Raw genomic sequence first — 15,576 nt, forward strand, 5'->3', positions numbered from 1 at the left:
CAGTTTCAGGACAATGACCAAATCCAAAAGACAAAGAGACACTGGCCAATAAAACAACTTCTTTTCTCATTGTGCATTTCATGTGTTCAATCAACCCTTGACGGTATGGTTACAACCACAGCTTCCTTCAAAGATGGACCAACAAGAATGAACGCATGCAAAGCCTCTAACGAAGATAATGACTTCAATTAGTGGTTGCTTGGTCATTAAATCCCTCAAACTTGTTAAAATAACAAAGATGTTGCCACAGTTTTAGTCAATAATAAATCATTAGTAATCAAAGATATAAAAATAAACTTAAACAGAAAAAAAAGGTTAGAAAATCTTTTATAAAATGCTTGAATAAAAAAATTCAGTAATAGAACTTTTATATGCTAACATTGCACAGTAGTTTTCCCACACGATTATGTGAATATATATTCAGTTATTGCAATAAGTAACCCAAGAGTACAATATGATGAACTTTTTTTTTCCTTTTTTGCCACATTACTTCAGCTGTGGAGAAGCGAAGAAGTTGCCCTGGCGGTTAGAGGCAGCTGATGCTTTGCTCTTGCTCCCAAATCTAAAAGGGTGGAGGGGGGGTGGGGGTCAGAATTTTCAGCTTAGTTAACGCAATCAACAGCAAAATGTTAAGGGGTACATAAAAACAGGAATCCATTTTTAATATATGTACAACTTACTTTGAGTTACTTTGATTTGATTATTGACGATTTGATAAGAGTTTAGATATTTTTTTTTTTAGTTCAAAGCTCAAAATGCATCTGGAGCTGCTGTTTGTGACACAATGTCTTCCACTCAATCCTGCAAAAGTTGGATCTTGACTGAAACTTTGTTAGGGTTCAACTGCTCTTCCACTAAAGACCTGCATATGTCCAACCTCCCACGCAGCGTTAACATGCGTGGGGTCTGTTCACATTAAACCAGACTGGTGATATTTTGGTGTCAAGCTGTTTACACAAGATATCAATAAGAGATGCCTCAGGCAATGTGTCCCATATAAGGGCGGTTATATGCTGACAATATACCAACATGCAAAATGTTCAGTGGATTATTGTCAATTTCAGTGTCTCCCTTCATATAAAAACCCACATGGCCCCACAAAATGGAGTTCAACCAGTAGTCTTTATGATAAAGGCCTCACACCCTCAGCACGCTTGTGTGGATTTACCCAGGGTGCACCTTATTATGCACACATTTACTATCCCAGATTAGATTTGATTTGGCCTAATAGGAAAGGCACAGGTGCTACTAATGACATTAATGATGACTGTTCTATTCAAGTGTCTCAGTAAGACTGTGACAGACAGTGAGTCAGTGTGCACAGTTCCAACTGAAGCAGCTAAATGGAATTCAGCAATCATTCAATTTGTTTTTGTCTATGTCAAAATATTCCGGATAACTTAAAAACAGAAGGTGAACAAACTAATTCCAAAATGAAAGAAAAACCTTACATGGTGGTGCTGGAGAGGGTGTGCATCACGCGCTGGGACAGCGAGCTGGAGGAAGGCGTTTTGGCCATCATCTGGTGCTCTGGAGTGGTCACTGGTCCCAATATGCTCACTGCATATCAATCAAAGATCAATAAATCAGTTCAGACAGCTCATTTTGTCAACCAAAGATGCAGAGTGCAAATGCTTAAATAAGTTGGCTTTAACATGATATCTGTCATATCATGACAGATGACAACCTTTTCGTTGATAATTTGTGCATATAAACATAGTCAGCGTCTTATTCTCACACTAATCATTTTGGAGGAACTTGTATTTTACCTGTATTTGTACCTTTGTGGTCTGGAGTGCCAGCGCTGTTCACGCCTGTATTATCTGGATACGCAAACTGGCCCCAATACTTTGCTGGAATACTGAGCAAGCGCTCTACCACCTAAAAAGACAAAGTAAATCCAGTATCTGTCATCAAACCCCTTCTAAAGAGCAGAAACGCTGGCCGTGAAAGAAAGAAAAGCACACACAACCACGTACTTAAACGATGTGTTACTTGACTAGGACTTTGTGAGCTTTGTAGTCAGGGCTGTTATTCATTGTTGTGATTCACTTTACCCTTGGTTGTCGGCTTGTGTCGTGCAGGATAGTCATAGGTTCTGGGTTGGGAACAGCATGACCCACAAGAGTAGGGCCAAACACCCTGGCCAGATTGTTCACATCCATCTTGGTGTCAACGCTCTGAGAGACCCTGGGAAAAGAGGAGGGTGGGACATTTCACACAGCCCTACCCACAATGAAAGTTGATCTGTACCAGGTTACAGCACACTTGCTCACTGTAGTCTCAAACATGAACAACTTGGACAAAGTCTCTCTGGCTTACAAGTGGTTGCTGTCTAATGGGTGGAGGTTAATGTGAGCAGATAGGAGTAAGAATAGGATAAAACAAAAGGCTTCTTCGCTCTTCTGAAATGTCATGAAAATTACTTCTGCAGATGGATCATTAGACAGGCCAGAGTGTCTCGGTTGGGTTGAGGCAGCTCACTGATGGTCTGGTACAACATGGCAAGACTGTTGCCATCATCCTGGATTTCTGCAACAACATCACACCAGTTATTCATAATTAGTGATTTAATAATCATGAACGTGCCTTTTCCCTCTATCCCATGAAACTTGTTAATTCACTCAATTTAAATACTTGTTCTGTAAAGAATAATGCTCTGTAAACAGATAAGGACCCTCTGTAAGTGATTCTACTAGTCTCAGAAAGTCTCACCAGCTGCTTCCATGAAGGCTTTGTTGAGGTGGAAGGTGAGCAGTGGCTCTGGAAGGGATCTGAGAAAGTCTTTGAGGACACCTGTAATAACATTGATGTCTTCTACTTTTTGAAGCGGAGGCAGAGTCTTTCCTCTAATCAGCTTCTCCTTCAGCTCTTTCACCATGCGTTCCTGGCCAGAGACTCTGTACAGGCCGACCTGGAGCAAGGAAATGTCATACCACACCACTGAATGAAATGACTAATTAGAGAGAATTCATATACTGTAATCGCTCCAGGGAAAGGGATCAGACTATAACATGGGGGTTACAGGTAAGCAAGGACTTTAATAAAGTCTGTCTCACCTCATGTAGGCCTCTGTGCTCAATCTCCTTAATGCAGCAGATAACCAAAACTGGGATCATTGGGGAGGTGACAGGAGCAAAGTCAGCCAGGGTGGCCTGCACACAAAATATGTCAATTTATATGTGTATAGGTAAAATGAAAGTAAAAGAAAAATACTTATGGAGTGGAGACATACCATAAATATGTGAGAAAATGAGAAAAATGTACCTCTGTGTTCTTGATGGGAGTGCTAAGAGCTGTGGGATTACAGGGCAGGGGACAGTGGTCCCGACACTCTGGGTGAGTCACCACTCTACAATCCTGGCAGCGAAGGTATATCTTGCCAAACTTTGTCCTTCTTCCGCATGGTACGCAGAACTCAGACTTGATCACCTTAGCGACAGAGGGAACACAATACCCAAGGTAAGCAAATACTTCCAGTAGTACTTCAAGGTGAACTGGCCTGTAGTGTTATGCAGGTAGATATAGAGTCCAAGTCTCACTTCACATCCACAACAATAACTATACAGTCTCACTGTTTTGGGGATGAAGTGGTGCTTCCTTCCTCCTCCATTAGCTCTGGGGTGCCTCGGTTTGGCTGGAAAATCTTGGACTGGGGTGCTGGGAGCCTCACTGGTAGTTTCAGATTGGTCAGTAGTGGTTGTGTCAGCCCATGCTAGTGCAGCTGTAGACACAATCACATGTAGGAGAAACCCAAAAACCAGTCAGATTGATTTTTTTGTAAGGACCAATGAGGTCCAATCATCATCAATCCATCCATTTAAAAAAATAAATCTAAACAATCTCACCACTCTTTCTGCTGCGCGTCCAGTAAGGCACAGTTTCAATTGTGGAGACAGCCTCGACAGCACCGCCACTCACAGGGACGGTGATGGTAGTTTTGGCCACTATAGACTCATTCATCTGAATCATATAAAAAATATATCATGCTCTTTTCAACCAAACTGATGGACATTTCAGGTGGTTTATACACTAAATGTTTTTAATAAAGACAGATAAAGACCCGAAGTTGTTCTACAGACACAAAATGTTTCTATGGTTAATGTTATATTGCACATTCAGCTGCAGAGGTCAGCATTACCCTGTCTGATGTGCGTCCAGTGGAGCGAGGTTTCTTCACTACCTGTGGAGGGACCTCAGAGAGTTTTCTGGAGGAACGCTGTGAATCAAAATGAACAGTATCTTTCAGAAACACTGGATTGGCTGCTCAAAACAGTACAACAAATAGCAAAGTTGTGCTGAAGTATAAAAACACATGAATCAGACCACTGGTTACTTTTACACCTAACCTGAAACAATTAGTAAAATTACTTGATCATCAATTACATGCAAGGAAGTATGTATTCAAAATCAAACATAACTCACTCGTTTCTGACGTTTCCGCAGTCTCACAGTCTTCATCACGGAGGAATCCCAGTCCTACAAGAAAAGTGAAGAGACAGACCAAAGTATTTACAAAGTCAATTCATTGCAAGAGTTCCTTAATGAACACTGTTGTGCAGCCACTTGATCCTCAAATCATCAGTTCTCTAAAATATACAGTGATACTTTTAAGAAAGAGGGTAAATATACCAGAGAGTCGTCTGTTTGGTCAAAGCTGATGTCTGACAGCAAAGAACCCGATTCATCAATAGTAGTTAACCTGTAAAATGAATTAAAGTCAATTCAAATGTATTTAATCTTGCAGTCTGAAGTTCTTCTTGTGTCTATGGCTAGTTGGAGAATGACAACATTTTGTTGAATTACACAAGTTTTAACAGAGTCACTCATATTTCACATATTTAAGTATATTCCCTACAATCTGCAGTATGTATGCTGTACAGGAAATGGCAGACTGTGTATTCACTAGCTTCAGAAAGGATGAGGCACAGTGGTAAGATGAACACCTAAAATCATTATCACTGTCAAATAAGTACTCTCTGGGGGGAATAAAAAAATAATGGTCGTTTCAGAACCAGACTAGGAGGATCTGACCTTCGACTGGAGTTGAGATTGTTTTTAGCGGTCTGTGCTGCTCGGGAGTGGGCACTGAGGAAGGCCAGGGCTGAGCGCTGCTCCTCGCTCAGGTGGACACTGTTGCCGTTGTTCTCGGATACAAGCAGCTCCCGGATCAGCTCTAGCTGACGTTCCTGTTGCGCACGCAAACCAGCAGGTAGGTAATGTAGTAATGATCCATAAACAAACAAACAAACAAAAAAAAAACACTGACAAATGAGGAAAAGTCCATTATTTAGTGATAATGAAAAATCACTAGTTACACAAAATTTACGGACATATGAGGTGAGCTTTACCAAACACAGTGACCAATGACATTATCTGAAGATTAACTCCTAGCATTTTCCTTTTTCTAATTCCCAATGTGTCCCCCACACAACCCTGCAGATACACAAGATTTATAATCGTGTTGCACCAACCAGCTTCTCATAGACTGCCTCAGCCTTCTGCCGCCGGCGGATCTCCACATCCACCTGGTTGCGAGCATGCTTTAGTTTGACCTCCAGGGCTCCCCTCTCAGTCTCTACTTTAGCCAGCACCCCTTTACAGGAAACCAGCTCTTCATCTGCCTGCAGCCACTTCTTACGGCACTCCTCAAAGTTCATTGCCATCTGGAGGAACTCTGAATAAGACAACGGTGGAGGAGATTATTGTATTTCCTCCCTGCACAATATACCGCTTTCCTCTGTGGTGGGCATGTGTAATAGGCCTCCAAAAGTCCACTGGTTTTAGTAGCAAATATGCAAAGTGACTTAGATGGAGGACAAAAAGACAGAGTGCTATGCTGTAAAGAAACAAAAGACAGAGTGCTCTGCAGTAAAGTGCACAGATAAGCAACAATGCCTTCCTTGTTAGTTAAAATGGAAATAAACTGCATTATCTGGACTATTGAAATGGAAATTTTTACTACACCCCACTAGCTACTTCGACCCCCATTTGTGTCATGGGCTGCAGCATCAATTTCCACAGCATGTTTGTAGTCCTGGTCGCAGCCTTTACTTAGTGAGGCAGAGGTTCTGTAATCAATACTGCGTTTGCATTCATTGTCTGTGGCCAATAATTCACTGCACCTACTAAACACATTTCGGGATGGAAACGTACCCTATAATGCTGCGACTAACCTTAGCACCAAGCCACCGCGGACCATCTGAGTTTCACTAACGCTACACAAGTACCTAAACGCCATCGTGCTTCACTGGCATGCTTCTTAGGAGGTGGCAAATACCAAAACAAAGTGTGGAAATAACTTACGTGGTTCAATTCCCTCATTCAGACCATCCACCTGGGCTCTTAGACTCTGAAACTGGTTGTACAGGTTCACCACAGACGACTCCATTGTGTTTTACTGCAGCTGGATGAGCTAAAGTTGACAACATACTTAGATCAGTCGGAAAACATGGGTGAGTGAGTTGGATAAGCATGCTAGTTGCGTCATAGTTACTTTGTTTTGTTGAGGATTTACATCGTTTTTCGAGTTGAATGCATTTAGCCATTCGGGACTAGTGTTAGCGTTGAATGAGCAGTGACGTTAACTTACTACAAATGTTACGTGTCTGTAAACAGGCTAACGTTCAAAACATGCGAAATGAAACAAATACTTGACAGTACGAAAAAAAAAAACGTAACTTATTTTTAGGTTAACTTTCCACCGTATTCAGTTCAACTCCCAACCACGCTAAGCCAGGTTTAGCGTTCCTGTTCCTGTGAGTTGCGGCATGCTAACTTTAACGTTAGCAACTTTAAGTTGACCTGACTTAGCTACCTATCGATACGTGGTTCAAAACAACAGCAACAAAACACTTACCTGTGCAATATGTTTCCTGTAGCAGTGCGGCTGACATGGGATGTAACAACGCCTGATGTTAAAAGCAGAGGTTAGACGTTTATTCCCACACCAGCATGAGCAGTGCCACACCTGTTTGATAAAGTTTGCGTTCTTCTTCAAAGTTCAAAATCAGCGCCGGTTTTCTTCTTCGTCAGCTGTGGCTGAGGCCAGAGCGCTCTATCGCCCCCATTCATCCAACGTTGTAACTGCAGGAGATTGATACGTTCCATAGAGTAGATCTCCAAGGATCCCCTGGAGTCACAGAGGGGCTTAGAGGTATACTATAAGATCCCTATGAGATGATTAGTTATTTATGTAATATTCAAAACACATTTATTGTATGACCTTAATATAATTCGAGCAGATGACCTCTGGAGGCGTAGATTATCGTAAGCAGAAATTGAAATTGCACTGTATGATATTAACAAAAACATTTTGGGTTACCATATTCATTTGTTGAAAAAAAGAGACTATTTAATCTCCGTTTCTGTTGTCCAATTCATCATCAGTTATTAAACTTTAATCATGTCAAGACTTCAGAGGTCCTCTTAGTCTATTATATTGGTTATAATAACACAATGTATCTATTAATCTACTGTAAATTATGTTTGAGGTCGCTTTCTTTTAAACCTGTTTCTAATTTATTAACTGTACCTAGTAACCCCTTTGGTAATATAAATAACTTTGGTATATGAGCCATTTATTTCACATAAAAATAGGACAGGCAGTTTTGCTTGAGGTGAGTCAGTCCGGTATCTGTGCCTCCTGCTCTCCTCCTGCATATCAAAGTATGCAATATAGTATTGTGAAATTATGTGTGAAATCATAAAATCCTTTGAAACAGTCAGTGACTGTGTCCTGTTGTCATGGCCCTGGCACATGGGCTGCACACAACAGCACCATTAATCAGCCATGGATGGCATATCTGGGTTCAGCAGCAGCTCTACTGTGCAACATTTAATGAGGGTAGTGCGCGCGCGCGCACACACACACACGCACACACACACACTCAAACATTAAATCAGTTGCAGTGTACATGTATGTGTCCATAACACATTTGATCTGTGTGAGCTTGGGTTTTTATAATGCTTTGGCATTACACTTGCCCCCAGAACATTGTATATGCTTGTGTGTGTTCTTAATATTGCAGCTCCATTACAGTTGATTTTGAGGTAATAGGATCTGTCAGTCAATATGTGCTCTCTGTCTTTATCAATTATTCATCTTTGTATATAGGTCCTCCAGTCACAGATCATTTACCTGTCAGAATTCTGTCAAACACCAATCACTGTCAGCCCTTTCTTCAACTGAGTCCACTATTACTGCAAAGCGCATGACCAAGCAAAAAAATGCGAAATAGTTCATTTTTCAAAACAGAGCAGTTGTTTTCAGGAGACATTTTTCATTCACCATTATGTTTTTAAATGTGATATAGTGTAATTAGGCCTCAAACAGCATATTGTATAAGGTACGTTACCACATTGCCAAGTTTATTCAGACAGGCAGCATAAGGCGACATACACTCCCACAATCATATAAAGCATTACACAACCAGTAACTTGTACTGTAATACCTTCACATATTTTCTTTGATTTAGAAGCACTTTTTTGGACAGAGTGTTCACCTGAATAATGAGTTCACAAATTTTCAGCTGTCTGTTTAAAATGTGCATTGATACTACAACAACAAGGTCCAAATTTCATGAGTGCATTTCATGAGTGAACAAAGTATCAGGAGGCTCCAAAGCACTGGAGTTTCAGAGGAGGCACCTGCAGGTTGTGCTGACTATGGGGTTAGGCTTTCTCAGTGGCACCATTGGAAGGGTAATGGATGTACAAGCAGCCTCATGGGGAACACTTGGCAGATATACATCTACTTAGGAGGATGCATTGAAGCAGAACACACCCTCTATACATCCTGCACATATTTGTGCTCACAAAGCAAAGGGAAGTTTAAGGGTCTGGATACAGATAAAGCAAACAGGCTTTTGAAATAGTTTCCCCCAACATTATGCATATAGCTTCTGTCCACTTTATCCCATAAATTAGCAAATGTGCTTATAAATTATTGAACATAAACAAAATCATCCATAGTTTTAGAGGGAGTGGAGAAAAAAATGAATACCTGGCACTGAGATAGAATAATGCATTGATTTTTACTGATTATTCTGAAGTTCTGTGTTTATGATGGGATTGTATTAGATGACAATGCATTGTAAGTGTGTCTCTAATTAGGACCACACTGTAATACGCATTGTACACTACATTACAGCCTTACCTAAGAGTTCAATCAACACCTTCCTGACAACAAAAAGTGAACATTTCAAGCTTCACAAAGGTGGTTTTATTGCAGAAATAATATATTGACTTTCATTGTATTTTAAAAGTGTACATTTTCCCTTCTGTCAACCTTCCATTGATTTGGCAGTCTAGCACCGAAAGTCGATTTAAATATAATAGTCCGGCGTTAACAGGATGTTTTTATAAAATGGAATGGCACACCACCGGCAAAACTACTTCCATCATCTGTGTGAGGACGCCAGATGAATCTGTTGGTGCTAAGTGAGTCTGCAAATCTGTGGAAACGCTCTGGCCAAGTGAGTATAGGGAAAAGATAATGTGCATAGGTGCACTCCAACATCCCATCAATTGGATTATAAGTGGAATATATCTCTCAGAGAGTGTTTACTGGAAAAAGGCTCCCTCTTTCCCTCACTGCTTCAACAACAACAACAACAAGATTTTCATCTTCCCTTTTTTGGAAACCTGACACGTAGTAAACACTCCAACCCAAACATGTTCATGAGTGGATTAAAGAACAAATATTTTCCAGTTTGAAAAATGGGAGTGAGCTCTATAAAAATATTAGTTTTATTGATTTAAGCTTGTTTGAGCAGTAAAATCTCTTGTTGCTGAAAGGAAAGACAAGGACATTCAAACTAAAAGAAAATAAAAATGCTGCTCCTGTCCACAGAATCCAGTACTATTTATAAACTGTAGATGTAAAACACTTACATACTGATAAAACTATAATATTACATAGGAGTGAGATAAGCCCTGTAGTGTTCTCGAGGGAACAACAAGAAAGAGTCAGGCAGTGCTCAAGGCTGAAGCCGATTCACAATGCATTTGTAACAGTGTAGTTTCCCAGAAAGGAGCAGACAAAAAGAGGAAATAAAAAAAGAAATTGATACTTTTTCAATGGCTCAGTATAATAGTTTCAACATATCCTCTCAGAGTTGTTTTAGCTTTAAAACCTTCATCCTTAATGACTTCCTTTTGCAGCCACCTGAAATTATTAAGAACAAAAATCATGAAGTGACAGTGACAGTAAGCGGGGGAAGAAACTTGGCATTGGAGATTTCTTACAATTTGTTGTAACTGCATGACGGAGTGATTTCAAAGTAAGCTACAGTCCTCCAGTTGTTCTGGAGTCATTAATAATGTTGCTGCATGCAGAGAAGTGTGAGGACGTACTGAATGTTAAATGATCACTGATCCATTAGCCCTACTGTCACTGTCTCTCATCTACTAATCTCCATGAGAATGGCGTGCAGGTTCCTGGGTACAGCACAGCTGCTGACAATGGCGAAATTAAATGTGGCCTTTCTCTAAGGATCTTCATGACCCCATGGTGCAAATGGGAATGACGATGATCAGAATGATAACCACTGCAGTGCCAATGAGTGCAAGCAGCTTGCAGACCTTGGCCCGGCGGAGGCCAGCCTCCTTACGCCTGAGTAGAGCATCGTAGCCTGGAGTGTAGATGTCGTCCATCCAGAACTCCATGTTGTTGGGGTTCAGAGACTCCTGGCCCTGAGGAACAGGATGTCATTTAAAGATTTTTTTAAGAGGAGATATACAACTCAAATGGATTAAAGGCAAACCCTAATCTGATCTAAGATGTTAAAGTAAAATTCAAATTCAAAAACTCATACACTCTTTCCTGTTGTGTATCGTTCATTTATGTTGTGGTTATTTCATGACAAAATGTAATTTAATCTATTTTTCTTGAGCTTGCATGATGTGTTTATAAAAATCTGTCATTTAGTCATGTATGGACCACAACCACTAGATGACATAGCAGGAAACAGAATGTAATTAAATAACAAATGCAACCCTTTCAAAGTCAACAAATCTTACTTGTAAATCCAAAGGGGTGACTCGTGCTTCTCTGTCGTCTACGGTCCATATGGGCCTCCCTCTCCCCTCAGCCAGTCTGGGGTCCATGATCTTCCCAGAGGTTAGCCCACCTGTGAGGCTGCTGTCTTTGTGACGGAACAGGGATGAGTTAAACACTTGTTCCACCAGGTTGGAGGATTTATGGGAGAGTAGATTAGCTGTGCTGCTGGATTGATCTGCCTGGAAGGAAAACAGTCCAAACACATTTTATTTACACTGTGCATACAACAATACCAATTTTACCCTTTAAAAAATTTGAAAGTTGACAATATTAGTTTAAAATCGTGACTAAACATGCACATGAATTTGAATATATGTGAGCTGTGTTTCTCTGCAGCCCTGAACAAAACAGTGTTCACTGTAAAGGTTTGAACTAATGCCCTAAACAGTGGCCTGATTGGCTTGTCAACCAACCGCGTAATCACACACACAACCACTAAATATGTCTACCCAGCAGACCACAAGGCAAGCTACAGGCCTAACACATTAAGTGGTTGCACAGCATGTATTTACACACGGTGCAAACACTGAATTTTGAAAGTCTGCCTTTGAAAGTGAATCTGTTTAAGAACTGATGCTTACATGGTGAGAAACCCATCTCTCATCTGACAGTTATTTTTCATGTATCATGGAAAATATAGAAAAGAATGTCCACAATAGAATCACTCTACCTGTCCATGTGAGGCTTTGCCATCTTTACTTTTCGAGAATGACACTGTCCAGTCTCTTGCAGAGGTAGAAACACTGGGCTGTTTGGCATCAGAGACACTTTTCTCCTCTGGCTGGGTTTTGGAGGCACGGCGTGACGACGCATCCTTCTTCCCCTCTTTCCTCCCTTTTGAATCACCCTGGCTTTTGCTGCTTTCTATTTGCTCCCCAGGAGTGTTCCACCGACTCCAGTCCAGACTACTAGTGCTGGTCCCAGGAAACAGATGCCCAGATGCAGACAGAGGCTGAGGCTCGGATGACTCAGATGGGGTTAGAGGATGGCTCATGAAGGAAGAGACACCACTGAGAGGCTCCAGCCATCTCCCACTACTGCCTTGTCCACCACTACTGACAGGCTGCTGGATCTTTTCATCCAGTCGCTGCAGGGCCGAGAGTACCTGAGAAATCTCAGCCTTAACATCATTCAGTGACTCCAGTTGTCTTTCTATCTGGCTCATACGGAGCAGCAGCTTACAAACACTGGCCTTGAGCCCATCATCACTGCTTTCCAAAGAGTGGAAAAGCCTTTGGAGTTGACCTAAGCGGCCACGTCTGGCCTCGGGGGTGTCCTGGTTAATGGCTGATGATCCATCACTTGGATGCAGGACTCCTGTTGAACCACACATGCTTATGTCATCTAAGAAACGAAAGATGGCACTGATGTCATCCTCACCAAACTCAGGGTCGTCTAATGAGGTCATGAAAGAGAGGCGATCAGCGTGCACCAGGCTACGGAGGCGCCGGGGGTCCGGTGGGTCTGTCTGGGTTCCCTGAGCCTTGACTACATCACCTCCACTTGGCAATCCACTATCCCCACTCTCACCTCCTGAGGACTCTCCCAAACTGCTGATAGCAGGGGTTGATCGTCTTGGAAGTTGCCCCCCTTGTGATTCCATCCCCTGTCCAATGCTTTCCCGGCTTATCCGGTCCTCTAGACTGTGACTCTTGTTGCTCCAGATGGGCCTCTTGGTCCTGGGAGGTTGAAGGTGCCGGGGGGACCACTCTGGGACTGACCCAGGTCCAAAGTAAGTTGAGTCCTGTAGGTCATCAAGGCTCTCGTGTTTAGCACGCTGCTCTGGCGATTGGTGGACTGTAGTTGGTGACGGGTAAGGATTTGGGATCATTTCAAAGCTCTGATTGTCGAAGCCTTTCTGCCCCGAGCTGGGGCTAGGAGAGTCACTGTTAATGGTCACCTGGGGTATCAGAGGCGGCTGGTTATGGAAGTCCTTTTTGAAGATGTTTCTCCTCTGGTCGACAGATGATCCCTGTTCAGGTTCAAACACCTCCACAGGCGCAGAATCTCCACTAGACTCACTGTCCGTCTCCAAGGGCAGGTAGATATTCTTCATGACTTCGTTGGGGATTTGACCACTAGGGTACAAAAGAGTTGTGTGAGGCAAGTCAAAAGACACAGCCCTCGCTCTGATTGGAGGGGAAGACACGAGTGAGATCGGATCAGGGGGAAGACTTGCTCGCTTGCGGGCAGAGTAATTAGATCTTGGAAACAGCAAGTGCTGGTCGATAGGCCTGCCACTGGAGTCAGAGTGGGAACGAGTTTTCTCTCGACCATAAATGTTCAGCTGGTGGATTCCAGGCAGACTGGGGCCTGGAGACTGGTCGACAGGGAGGACCGCCTGGGCCCTCATTGGTTGGCTGTCATCAGTAGCCCCACCCGTCATCTGAATAAGATTGAATATAGTTACAATATCAGCAGCGACGCCTATGGGTGAAAGCCCCTGGCCTCTGGCAGAAACCCGGTCTCTGAAGAGAGTGGCTGGGAAACAGGGGTCCCGGCTGGCAGCCGCAAACAGCAAACTCCTGAGCTCGATGAGGTGCTCCAGGTCAAAGCGGGTGCTGACCATGCGACAAAGGTCCTGGAAGGTCAGAAATTGGCGCATATTGGCCAGTTCCTCCAGGATCCCCAGAAGGACCCCAGAGTATTCCTGCTGCAGGTTAGCCATGGCTGCTCACCTGAAAGGGAAAACAAGGCAGTTAGCACAGCAAAGCAACATTATTTGTAGAGCAGCTTTCAAATAAAAAAAAGGTTAAAAGGTAATTCAAAGTGCTCTACAAAACAGATAAAAAGTCACTAAGACAAGATTAAAGACGAGAAGATGAGAGAAGATGAGATGAAGTGAAGAGAAGATGATTACAGGTGGTACACCCAATCTGAAGTGTGATAATAATATATCAATAATTTGAAGTATGTTGTGTATTATTGTGTATTTGATAAGAATAAATAAAGCAATGGTAACAAAACATTATTGGACATTATGCGTTAAGGTATAATATTTGTTTTTATTCTCTAAAACATTAATATATATCTTTATCAATGCTATTGTTGCATTACGTGTTATTCATACAACAACAGTAGTAATAACACAGGGACGTTTCGCGTTAAAATATATTGGATAACAGTTCTCCACTAATGTCTGACTGTTTTAAATGAAAAGTTTCGCTACAATATCAGGAGTGTTTCAGATTTGATAGTCTGCACAGATATGGCCGAATCAAAGTAGACTTTAAAGCTCAGATGGAAAAAGCCCTTTGAGGGGGAATCTGGAAAGCGACCTTATTTTTAGGCCCTAAAATAACCGATCATCTGATCTGATGACGCCGTCACATTGCGCACATCTTTGCCTCACTGGACATTTTTCATCTTCTCGTTTCTACTAACAGCTTCAAACTCGCCACTTGACTGAACAAATGCTGGATGTCTCGATGAATAGATTAACATGCTTTCTATAACTTTATTCCAGGCTTCTTTGAAAACGGTTTGAGGACGTAAGACAGGACATTTCCTTGGAAAAGGCGCATCAGTCTGTCCTGCGAGTCCCCTGATGTGTTTGCGTACCAGCTGCGAGAAAATCAATGACATGTCAGCACTGCAAATGCAATTTGGGTTGTAAACATCTTACTAAAGGTGTAGCTTAAGCGGAGGTGAACCTGATCGCATGTCCACTTACCTGAATCTATTCAAAGAAAATAACAGTCACGGCTGCGTCCATGAAAAATGACAAATAAAATCCAGTTTTATGCAAACAGCGAGGCCATATTCCAGATGGATCCGTGTCGGCTCATACTGTCACAGTCCTTTCATGGGTTTCTCTGTTAGTAGCACCGACTAGCCGAAAGCCCAGGCAGGAGAGGAGAAAATGAGAAATCAGGTCATCTTCCCACAAGTCCCTGCAGGCCCCTAAGGGACCTTAAAATACATCCAAACGGTTTCCCCTCGCCACAGATCAGCGACGATACACGCACAGCCAAGAATGCACCTACATTTCTGATTGATAAGTTGGAGGACAGACACGCACACCTGGCAGGACACTCCAGAGTGTATGAGTGGGTCTGGTCCGGGAGCATATTTTCTCAGGGTCCCATAGCAATAATTTGTTATGTGTGCAAGTTGAGTGTACGAATAAAGGTCAGATTAAAAATTGATGTTTGCTAATTGACACTCCTAAAAGTCCAGACTGACAGTTAACCATAGGGTCTTGGGTAAATTGCCTGCTAGACTGCTGGCTTCACGTAGAACTGTCTGCCAGACTTCAGCCATCCCACACTTTTCACCATTACTCTGCATTATCATCCATAAAGGGTTGTACTTAAAGCCCCATTAGAGCAGGAGAAGGGCAAGGCTTTCATCGCTGAGTAGTAGCACTCTGCTACAATCAGACTGGACATCTCTAATTCATCTAACAACTCACAGAGCAGCGCATCCATCATCCCATGTACTCAGGAATCACCAGGAATCAATGCAGTGAATGAGCCGTGGCATGAAAAGCAATGTGGCAGTAGGTGCGGGGC

The 15,576-nt window shown here is 42.3% G+C and overlaps 2 protein-coding genes across 2 annotated transcripts; both read right to left on the minus strand.

Moving 5' to 3' along the window:
• Window positions 1–486: 486 nt before the first annotated feature.
• LOC139329209 (rac GTPase-activating protein 1-like) lies at window positions 487–6,391 on the minus strand. Its single transcript, XM_070959395.1, has 16 exons — window positions 6,307–6,391; window positions 5,475–5,677; window positions 5,035–5,189; window positions 4,633–4,702; window positions 4,426–4,479; window positions 4,142–4,219; window positions 3,849–3,963; window positions 3,576–3,724; window positions 3,268–3,432; window positions 3,060–3,155; window positions 2,716–2,914; window positions 2,427–2,532; window positions 2,058–2,190; window positions 1,782–1,881; window positions 1,452–1,560; window positions 487–562 (listed from the first exon to the last, which is right to left on the minus strand). The coding sequence occupies exons 1-16, from the start codon at window positions 6,389–6,391 to the stop codon at window positions 487–489; spliced, it is 1,893 nt and encodes a 630-aa protein (XP_070815496.1).
• A 2,104-nt stretch (window positions 6,392–8,495) lies between these two features.
• LOC139329224 (major intrinsically disordered Notch2-binding receptor 1-like) lies at window positions 8,496–14,841 on the minus strand. The gene is made up of 4 exons (XM_070959416.1): window positions 14,736–14,841; window positions 11,733–13,740; window positions 11,023–11,241; window positions 8,496–10,695 (listed from the first exon to the last, which is right to left on the minus strand). The coding sequence occupies exons 2-4, from the start codon at window positions 13,728–13,730 to the stop codon at window positions 10,501–10,503; spliced, it is 2,412 nt and encodes an 803-aa protein (XP_070815517.1). The 5' UTR covers window positions 13,731–13,740; window positions 14,736–14,841; the 3' UTR covers window positions 8,496–10,500.
• Between the last annotated feature and the right edge of the window lie 735 nt (window positions 14,842–15,576).

This window comes from Chaetodon trifascialis, chromosome 3 (assembly GCF_039877785.1).
Source record: "Chaetodon trifascialis isolate fChaTrf1 chromosome 3, fChaTrf1.hap1, whole genome shotgun sequence".
Taxonomy (NCBI): Eukaryota; Metazoa; Chordata; class Actinopteri; order Chaetodontiformes; family Chaetodontidae; genus Chaetodon; species Chaetodon trifascialis.